This window comes from Dreissena polymorpha, chromosome 1 (assembly GCF_020536995.1).
Source record: "Dreissena polymorpha isolate Duluth1 chromosome 1, UMN_Dpol_1.0, whole genome shotgun sequence".
Classification (NCBI taxonomy): domain Eukaryota; kingdom Metazoa; phylum Mollusca; class Bivalvia; order Myida; family Dreissenidae; genus Dreissena; species Dreissena polymorpha.
Genome location: NC_068355.1, coordinates 5100111 through 5111319, shown reverse-complemented (window position 1 = coordinate 5111319; position 11209 = coordinate 5100111). Strand labels below are relative to the sequence as shown.

General features: G+C 34.1%; 1 protein-coding gene across 1 annotated transcript; it reads left to right on the top strand.

The window, feature by feature from the left end:
* The first annotated feature begins 2911 nt into the window (after positions 1-2911).
* LOC127864906 (beta-1,4-galactosyltransferase 4-like) lies at positions 2912-10363 on the top strand. The gene is made up of 4 exons (XM_052404796.1): positions 2912-2917; positions 8586-8773; positions 9404-9526; positions 10113-10363. The coding sequence occupies exons 1-4, from the start codon at positions 2912-2914 to the stop codon at positions 10240-10242; spliced, it is 447 nt and encodes a 148-aa protein (XP_052260756.1). The 3' UTR covers positions 10243-10363.
* Positions 10364-11209: the final 846 nt, after the last annotated feature.

Genomic DNA, 11209 nt, shown 5'->3' with positions numbered 1-11209 from the left:
CGGACAAAGGGAAAAATTCGGACAAAACATCCTAAATGCATTTTACGTCACACTAAACCTAGCCCCAGGCCTTAAGTGCCTACAGCGCTTTGATTCATATGTCTATCGATATCAATCTCCACGCAGAGTTGTCGTTCCTTGCTCTCACATACAACTCTGCATAAGGCTCAGCACGCCATTTTGTCTACCAAATAGCTAAAACCGAACAAACGCATACAATGTATATTTGTGTGGATATTTAAGATCGCATGCATTTAATTAAGAAATATGACTTTTAAATGTACGATAAATCGTGCAAAAACTTGTGAGTTTTAATGCAACTCTTTGGAACTATTTTATTGCCCATTTACACAGATGTTATCATTCCACGCACTTCACAAATGTAAACAATTGTACATATTTTTTATTGAGTGACGTTAGGCATTGTTTCGACGTATTTATGTATGTTGGTTTCTTAACATAAAAAAACATATCAATTTTATAATAATTAATTTAGACTGATAAAAGATATCATGGTATGAGATTGTTTTCTTTAATGCAGTTAATGCAATGTAACCGTCGTGCAAGAGATTGTTTAGTATACTGTAACCTCAATGATGAACGCTTGGAATGATCATGACATGAATGAGACGCTTTCATAACAATAGTCCGTTCTGAGCCCAACACAGAGGTGAATGTAATGTGACCGTCGTGCAAGAGATTGTATCGATATCTGTACAATCGGTAATTTCCGTAAAAACTCGTTAATTTGTAGCAGACACAAGTTTAAATAAAAATTCTAATGTTTTACACAAATATTCTACCACTTTCTTGCTAATTACTAATACATGAATGATTTAAAAGTAATATTGCACTGTTTTCAGCCAGGAACACTTTATATGACCGCGAAAAAAAACATAAACTTTTTAGTTTACGATTTTTACTTTCTAAATAGATTGCATGCGGTATGGCATTGGATGTTCCGCAAGATAAATATCTCGACTTTATTTATTGGATGATTTCGAACTGTTTCATCCAATCAGAAAAGAGCTTTTAAACGTAATTTAGACCCATGTTAAGCGAGATAATAAAGTACCACTTTTTGTACACTGACAATTTGTGACATCACGAGTTGTTTCCATTGTTGGTTCATGCTATCTGTATTATCTCAGGGACCTATACAAACAAAGGGATTTGCTACTCAATGAAAAGAAGAACAAGCTAATGCGTTGTTACGCAAAACGGAAACGAGACTTGCGACCCAACGAGACTTCGCGCGACGATTCAAATTTTCACAGCCGCCATTTTGACAGAGAGACCGTGACAAAGCGATCTGGTCAGATTAAGATTACAAATTAATCAAGTGTTGCCAACAAAGAAGTATTCATTGCAAAGGTTTGTTGAATTAGAGACATCTTATTGTTTTATTTGTTATCGACTATGCTTTGTATTTACTAATAAAAACAACGGTGATGACAAATCCAATTGGTGGTTCATAAGTTGATTACACCTTTCTAATCTAATCAATATTTTGGTGGGTGTAATGTCCAGGCTTAGAGGGTGTAAAGACCAGGGGTGTAACGTCCAGGGGGTGTAATGACTGGACACCCACCAAATCATGCGTATCATTGTTTACACTTCCATAATCCGATAAACATATGTTGTGGCTTTTTTCAAAAGGCTTGGTCAAAAAAAACTCTATACTATTCATGTTGGTATTCTCACAAACGTTACATTTCAATGCATTGTGTGGTGAAAACTTAATTTACATTATTTGCAAATTTATTATTTTATAATAGCTCAAAGATTATAGAATTTTAGTCATTTTTTATTTTGTAATCACTATCAGTGTTATCAACATATGTCACAGCTTTTTTCGAAAGGCTCAGTCAATACTATCTCTATATTAATCTTGTAGGTATGTTTACAAACGTTACTTTTCAATGCATGTTAATAAAAAATGTGTTCCCAAAACTCATTATAAATATGAAATTTTCAAACTTGTTTAAACAAGATAATTTGGTATTTAATTTTAGTAAGCTTTTTGTATTGCTGTAGGCTTCGAATAAATCTTCTGCATCACCATGTCAGGAGGAATCTCAATCTTATGTTGTTGAAATAATAAATAGAAAATTGTTAGTATTATAATCAAATTTATGTTGTTCTGTTCCACATTGCAAATGGTTACTTGTGCACAATCTTTAACAAACATGTGATTTTTTTACATGCTATTGAGTTTTTAAAATATTTTCTTTAACTGAATGCTGATTACACTTAGTAACATGAATGTATTGTTACACATACTCTTAAAATTAAATAATACCAAGATTACCTATCATGCATGAACTAATGTGTATGTTTCAGTGATTTACTGATTTATACTGAGAAATAAAACATAAACGACTTTTATGAATTGCCTTGCCTTCAAATTCTGCTGATTTTTGTTCAATAATTGAACACGAAATCACGAAAAGACTTTCAGTACTACTATGGATATCACGTTCAAAAGTAGTCCAACAGAATAATATAATGGCATGCGAACCTTCATTGTCTCGGATGAAAAAGAACAATTATACATTTTAAATTGTAAGCAATTGACAGGCGTTGATAATGTTGGTATTTTTCACACAGCAGAGTAACATTTTTAATTAATTAAAAGACCGTTTTTTGCTACATGCACAGTATGTACAATGGCAATTGAAACCCTGTGAAACAAATGGTATTGTTACTCGTCAACGCATCCGGTAATTGGGTTCCGTGTAGCATACTGCGTGTTAATATTACTAAGTATTTATTTACAAGACAAACAAGGCAAAAATGAACGAATATGTATTTGTTTATTAAACAACGAAAGTCGAATATTGCGAAACAACTATCACCATAAATGAGCGAAATCGCTCGCAATCGAATGAATCTGCTTTCCTTCAACTACATGAAGGTCAGTCTGGCCGCACAGGTTCTTAGCGACTCTGTTGGTGAATATTAAAATGGCATGCGAAACTTTGCTGCGTCGGAGGTTAAAAGAACAGTTATACATTTTCAGTTGTTTGCACTTAAAATGTCTTGATTATGTTGCTATTTCAAACAAAACATGGTAACATTTTAATTCTATTAAAAGACCGGTCTTTTGTACATGCACATACGTGCGATAAACAACGGCAATTTAACCATGGCGAAACAAACGGCAATTAATATTCATCAAAGGGTCCGATAATTGGGTCCCCGTTCGACATACTGCGTAATAATTAGACTAATTAATGATTGATTTTGAGATCAACAACGCAACAATTGAACGAATAGGTACTTGTTTATTTAACATAATATAATTTGAATCCGAAAAAACGTAACCCGCTCAATAAGCGAAATCCCTCGCAATCGATATCGTGTAGCCGCATTATCGCTACACAGGGACCAATCAATCGAGATTATCAAATCTCGCGCACCGGTTTATTTCGCGTGCTGTATCGGGATATCGCGAGGTTGCGCATCCCTTTGTTTATATAGGTCCCTGATTATCTAAATGAACTTGAGCTAGCAAGTGTTTAGGTCACAATATACTAAATAGTTTCACTATATAATTCAATGTAAAAGCGACATCTTTAAGCGAAAATAAATGCCATATTTTGCACATAGAGACCCCCATACCCATACCTTTTCTTAAAGGCCATTCTAAGCGGAGTCGATTCGTGCAATAAAAAAGATATGTCATGTTCGAACCAAGAAAGAATTTGTCAAAAGTCAAAATCGACTGTTTTTTCAACTTTTTTTCCGGCCGTTTAATAGTGGAATGTAACCTCTTTCAGTGCAATGTTTTCCTTTAGTCTCAAAGTTTATCATATTTCAGGGATTTAGTAATGAGCACCTATTCATGCCCTACTACTTTCTCCAAACAATAAAGCCAGAACACTACTTAAAAGTGTACAACATGCCTTCGAATCAACTATGATATTTTTTTAGAGAGTACAGCACTACATGAAACGGTTATTTAGAATACTGTAACCTTTAAAGTGGTTATAAGCTAATGTGCTTTGGCAACATAAGGTTCCGCCTGTAAACGGATGACTTATATACCAGTGATCGAGGGTTTCATATGAAAGTCGGTTGAAGAAGCATTTACCATCATAACAGTCTCTAAACTCGAATATTTACACTTTCATATAATATGCGAAATATCAACATCTACACCATGGAGGCATTATAATTTACATTTCAAACATTGGGTCCCATGTCTGGTTTTTATTTTGACGGATTGTTTGATTTTTAACACAATTGTTCGGACGTATATTCACGAATCAACGCTATGTTACACGAAGCACATTAAATGTTTTATTGAATCCTTACAGGCCTTAGAAACGAACCACAATATGTCGATTTGAATAATTGCCATATTTTCTGCGCGAACTTATATGATGGTTATCGTGCGGTCAATGTTCGTAAAACAGCTGGCATTCAATCAAACGAAAAGACAGCTTTTGAAAATCGTGAAACAAAGAAACAATTGAGAACGGAGATGATTGAAAAATACTTGTACCTAATTGCTTTTCTTTGGTTTCTTAACATAATGTATATTATGGAATTGGGAGTTTCACACCATTTAAGGCACTTAAGTAAAGACTGGACCTATTCTTTTGAACTATTTGATAACCAGCAAGGTAACATAGAACGTTGTAAGTAGTAAGCTGGAACTCTTCTATACATATTATTAATTTAATAAATATCATTTTAGAACATAATAACATTTTGTATGTCTTACTGTATTGCATATTTATTATTTCCTGCACTCTGTTATTTCCTTCTAGCGTTCTTTTGTTATCTCTTTTCTTCCCTCAAACTGTTTCATCTATGGCGCATTGTAGTTGCAGTCGCAACGTAACACGGAAATGCATCTTTCTATCCGCTAATCTTCTGTTTCATTAAACAATAATATGTATAACACGCATTATTTGAGGAAAAACTGTTTTCTAGCTTTGCAACTGCCAGTGAGAAGCAAGAAAAACTGTAAGTAACACATGAAACTGCACTGCAATCATATCTGACACAGCTCTTGAGGTATGCTTTGTCTGTGCGTAACGCTGATCTTTGAGCTTTAAATATAGAAGCCGCGTCATGCGAAAATGGGTATAATGCAATATGCGTCAGGCGTAGAACAAAATCCTACATATTCGCGCAGTTTGGTAAGGTTCTTCCCTGTCCGCTAAAAATTTGCTCAATATCTTGTGGTTTCTTGAGCAGACAGCGTAGCTCTTAACTAAACTGCAAATGCGTGAATTGGTCTGGAGCTTCGATGGCCGCAAATGGCATGTATCATAATGCTATTTATGGCGCGAACTTGCGAACTTGTAGCCAAAGGACAATAACAATAGGTAGCTTAAGTAAACCTTATCAAAACGAAAAGCATAGTAAGTATACATAATTTAATGTGCATTTTTATAAAGAAAAGTAATACTATTTTAACTGCTTGTACTGAAAATTGGTGGAAAATGAAACAGTAGGCATACAAAGATGACGTCCATTTACGTTCGTTTATTAAAATCAAATTTAAGTCATACGATTTCAATGGGAAGAAATCAAGTGATCTAAATATGACAAATGCGACGGAAAATTGATCCAAAATTAATGATATTGCGATAACCGTTTCATTCGAACCTGTATTGCAATTAATCACTCCGGCGATATTTTGTTCTCTTATTCTTATGATGTATGTTAAATGTAATTCCGGGCTTCGGTCTTCAGAGACCACCTTTACAAAATTCGAAAGCGTTATTTATTTTCAGAACAGAACAATGAAACGATCCAAAACATGTTAGGTTTCTTTATTGAAATATAATTATTATTGTATTGATAAGGAACTGCTTTTGCTCAGATTTCAGTATACCATTTTAGGGAAAACAATACGTTTTTTCAAGTAGTGTTAACAATCGGTTAGGTTAGTGGGCATAACCTGTTTCTGCTATTCTTGCTGGACACAGTTCATTTCTCTTTAGATATGTCGTTTTATAAATGTGCTAGAAAAAAAAACATGTATAAAATAAAACGATAGCTATGTTTGAGCCATGAAAACGTCGTCGTAAAGATTACATAAAAAAAATAACGAATTGGCACTAACGTTTACCGCTATAGTAACACAAAATATGACGCAAGAAAACTACAATATCAAGTTCAAACAAGATTTGAAAGAAAGCTTTTTAAAGAATTTTCTTCAAACATTTACCGTTAACTCTCTGCCAATAAGTGGAAAAGATCTAAACATTATTGTCATGTTATTGTTTATATGATATGTCATAGTTTCCTTACGAAGAGCATGTAGATCAAAATCAAGATGTGTGCATTGAGAAAGCCCGCTATTATTGTAAATATAATGTGTTAATTGCGGGTGTCGTTTTATGAATATTAACTTGAATGAGCATTAACGTTGTTTAAAAAAAAGAAGATATAGATAAATGTTAACTTTATAAACTTTTCTACGAAATATGGCTTATACCTGAGCAGGAACTTATATCCTGTGGATTTTAGGTTGTACCATTTTGAATTAATAGTATATGTAGAAAGCCAAATGCGCCAAGGACGCTCTTCATATTAATCGTGATATCTTCAGAACGGATAAACACAGAGTAGCAGTGGTTTATATTCCAAATTTGTATGGACCGCAGATAAAAAAAATTGGTAAACTGTTTTAAACCACTTTTAAAAGTTCTGAATAAAATGCATAATCCATTTTTAAGTTAGTGCTTTAATTGGCATTTATTTATCATCAATGTATAAAGATGATATTGCACAAGCTATCATAATTAATCATTCAATTGTAACGGGCATTTTTTAAGACTTAAATAAAAAAGACAATGTTATATTGCATTATACAGGTGGGGAGAGAAATGATCATATATACTAAATAAACAGCAATCTGGCCCCGTGTTCACAAAACAGTTTTTGCAATCGAAAATCAATTTTGCTTGTCATTGAAAATGGATTTTCATTGTAGTTGATAGGCAAAAATGAAAATCGATTACAGTTAAAATCAATTTTCGATTGCAAAAATGTTTAGTGATCACGAGGCCAAGCTTGTCATAAAGTTTTAATACGTCCTGTTGATTTATGTTTAAGTGCTACGGCTGACCTTTATGTATCAGAAATAGTCTTGGTTGATTTATGAAAAGAAATAAACTGGTAATATAATTCTCAGTCTACTAAACAAAACAAAACTGAATCATAGCTATCAAATGGTAATCGACTAATTAAAAGTTAAATTTAAAACCAACTCAAGTACATCTGAAACTTGATTTGTTACGCACGGTTCTTGTCAATGATCTATTTTAGGACCTCATATATGTTCTGTGTGCGTTCATGTTAAAATAAGATTCATACAAAAATGTTGATGATATGACAACTTATCAAAACGTTAAACACACCATTTCAATAAACAATATACTTCATGGAGGCTCAGTACCTACACATTACAGGTGTCAGATAATTAACATGACAATCAATCTACATAAACCAAGTACATGACCATCTGCTCACGGCAAAAACTGCAATATGTTGGGAATACGAAACACAAAAACCTTTTGAAATTTATATCAAAACACATTTAAATGAGAAAACACACGTTTATATTTGTTAAAATCTTTCTTTCAATATATCGCTTTTTGGAGGCATACACATATCTTCTTACTCTTGAAATGAAAATTATATTGTAGTGCTCATATGTAACAGCTGTATTTAATTACGGTTGTGTATCTATGCAAAAGGCCAATACTTGTGACATAAACAGAGTGCTGAGATTGCAGATACGATACACGTGAAGAAATAAACTCTTGTTCTGTTCTTAGACTCCAAAAAAATGCAATGAATTTGAATTGAAATTCGAGTTATTTGATTGGCGAATCTGTTTTTTTTTTAGTGTTCCGTTACTACGTCTGCTTGTAAAATTTAAACATTAATGTTTTCAGATATTTTTACTCGCATATTTCATGTATTTAATATATTTTCATGTGCTTAAAATTAGTCTTTAATCATACTTCTTCACTCTTCACTATGTTGTATGTTCCGTTTGTTTTACAGTTGTTTTTACTTTTTTTTTAAATGAATGTTAGATATTATTGTGAACAGCATAACCGAGAAGATCATTGTTTTATTTTAAAATGTCGGATTTACAGTGTGGTATCATCACCATATATTTTCAGTGTCTACATATCCGTCTTCCAAGCCAGTTAGTTCCAAACAAATGGTCGCGCTCGTGGTTCCTTACAGAAACCGACCTTCACAGCTGCCGATATTTATATCTAGAATATTTCCTTTCTTGCAACGCCAGCGTGTGGATTTTAGGATGTTTTTTATAGAACAGGTGATTGTATTAAAACGTACAGTCTCATGAAAAACGAATGTCAGATAATTTGTGAACATGCTTTAAATGAAACGAGACAAACTGTATACGTTAAATAATACCTGAAAGCTGTTTCAAAACAGCATCGCAATGTTTACTGAAATGTTTACCTTTTATAAAATGGTAAGATAAAAAAAATGTTATGCAATAGCATATAATTAATCCGATCAGTATGCATGTTCCGATATATAACATGTATAGCTAAAGCATTTTTTATATCATAAAGGACCCCAGTGGAGCGTTCAATCGAGCCAAGCTGTTCAACGTCGGATACAACGAGTCCTCAAAGTACGGCGACTTTGACTGCTTTATTTTCCATGATGTCGATCTCATTCCGGAGAATGACACAAACCTTTATCAATGCGAGGACCAGCCCAAACACATGTCCCCGGCTATGAGTTCGTTCAATTATAGGTTGTTATAACTTTTCATCACTGTAAATCTAGTGTTTCACGTGTCGTTAACTGTTTGAAGCAACACAACGACATCATTTTGCATGCAGTATAGTAAATAATAGGCATTAGATCGAGACAATAGTGTATAACGAAAGTGTGCCTTCATCGGAATTCGAACTAGCGACCTTAAGGAGTAAAAGCTTACTCGATACTTCTAGATCACTCACGGTATTAAAATGTCAAGCGTATTTTAAACGTTATGTCATTGACAAGTATTTCCAAAAGTATCAATGCAAGCCTCAAAAAGATATAATATAACCGATTTAGATAAATGATTATCCATAATCAATCTGATATACTTTAACATTTTACAATCTAGGAAGTGTTATTTAAAATAATGCCCACATTGTATTATGAATGCTAAATTGTATTTAGACAAAGAACGCAATTCAATCATATACCCGGTCTATTGGAGACCGGTGTGCTGTAAGTGCCGACTCGTCGAATCCCGAAGCATTTAATTATTAACTAACGAATGCACCTTTCAACCAAATAAAGATAATCGTGTTTCCTTTCCTCATGAAAATGTTTAGTTTATAATACAGAGACAATTAACAGGGCACATAATGACATATGGTGAATATTTTAGGATCCCATATTCCTCTTTTGTTGGAGGAGTCCTAGCCATGAATAAAACAGTCTTCCAGCTGGTGAATGGCTTCTCCAATCTCTACCTCGGATGGGGAGGCGAGGATGATGACATGTCAGTAAGGTACAGTAATACCTTCCCAGACGTACTAATGTCTAGTATTTTGTTTCAAACCAAACAAAATTTAAATCAGAATATTTGTTCTAAGGATTATATAAAAATGGTTTTTATTGTAATTTTATCATAATAAATAACTAACGTAGCTGTATGTCTTTAATAGAATTCGCGAAAATGGCTTCAAAGTTCGTCGACCACCTTTAGGAGCAGGTAGATATAAAATGATAAGGCACCAGAAGGAAATACCCTCGCAAATGAGGTGGGTCGATGTTTGTAGTTATTATGTTGTCGTATTGTTTGCCTTGTCGTTAACTATTAAATCACACAAAAATGCATTCTAACCGTGCTCTGTTAAAAAGGGGTTTAATGCATGTGCGTAAAATGTCGTCCCAGTGCGCACAGGCTAATCATAAAGGACACTGTCCGCTTTTATGATATTTTCTGTTTAAAGAAAGTTTTTTCTAAGCAAAAATTAAGTTTAGGCGGAAAGTGCCGTCCCTGATTAATCTATGCGGACTGCACGGGCTAATCAGTGACGACACTTAAAGCCCATTTTCACAGAGCGCGGCTCATTTGTATTTGTCTTTTACAGATTCAAGCTTTTGGAGGAGGCGAAGACGAGAATGGCAACTGACGGGCTGAATTCACTTCAATATAACTTGGTATTCTCAAACACCACGAAGAATTACGTGCACATAATGGCGAACCTATATACTATTTGATATGTACAGACAACTTTTTATGTAACATATTCCTCATGATATAATTGTGCCTCTATGCATTCATGTCTCTAAAAACGACCCTTTTAGAGTGAGCAAAGCTTTCCCATTTATAAAATTATCTCCCACATATTCTGCGTTCTTCATACTTAAATTGTTATAAGTACTTGTTGTATGAAAATTGTTTTGTTATATTACAACATTTGTTTATGTTAAATTTATTGAGAACGTTGAAATTCATCCTGTTATGAATCTATGTTTCGAGGCGATGTACTACGTGTAACTCTTGATTACAATAGTAGTTTGTGTATCTGTTGAAATATTGGTGTGTTAATCCGCAGTTGCCTGATGATTTTAATGTTATACAAAGACATCCTTCAAATAAAATACGCTTTTAGTTTAACATATTCATCTTAGTGAACGCGAACTGTCTTAGCAGATGCTGAACGCAGGTCCGGATCAGCAACATCTGCATTAATTCAATGTCACAGGTTTTCTTGAATTTTATATAGGTAAACCATTTGTCTGTCCATCCATTTGTTTGTCTGCATTTAACAAAGTGAGCAAACAACGAAACAAAACAAGGGAGGAAACAGCGAACGCCACAACGTGGCACAGAACGGAGCACATAACGGCGCGCATAGCGGAGTTAGGAAACGAGCACAGAACTGATCAAACCACTGCACATCAGACGGTGCATACAACCAAACGTTTAACGGTGCATACAATGGGGCACACAACGGAGAACACAACCAAACTTACATTAGATCACACAATATATCAGAAACGGAGAGTACAATGAATCACATAATGGATATCACGTTGAATCTCAAAACGGAAAACCCAGTAGAGAACAAAACGGAGGTCCCAAACCACGGTTCACAACGGACGCTGATATGGATGTTATGGAGCTCTACATAGAGCACAGAACGGAATTCACAGAGAGCTAATAACAAGGTACGACGAGACG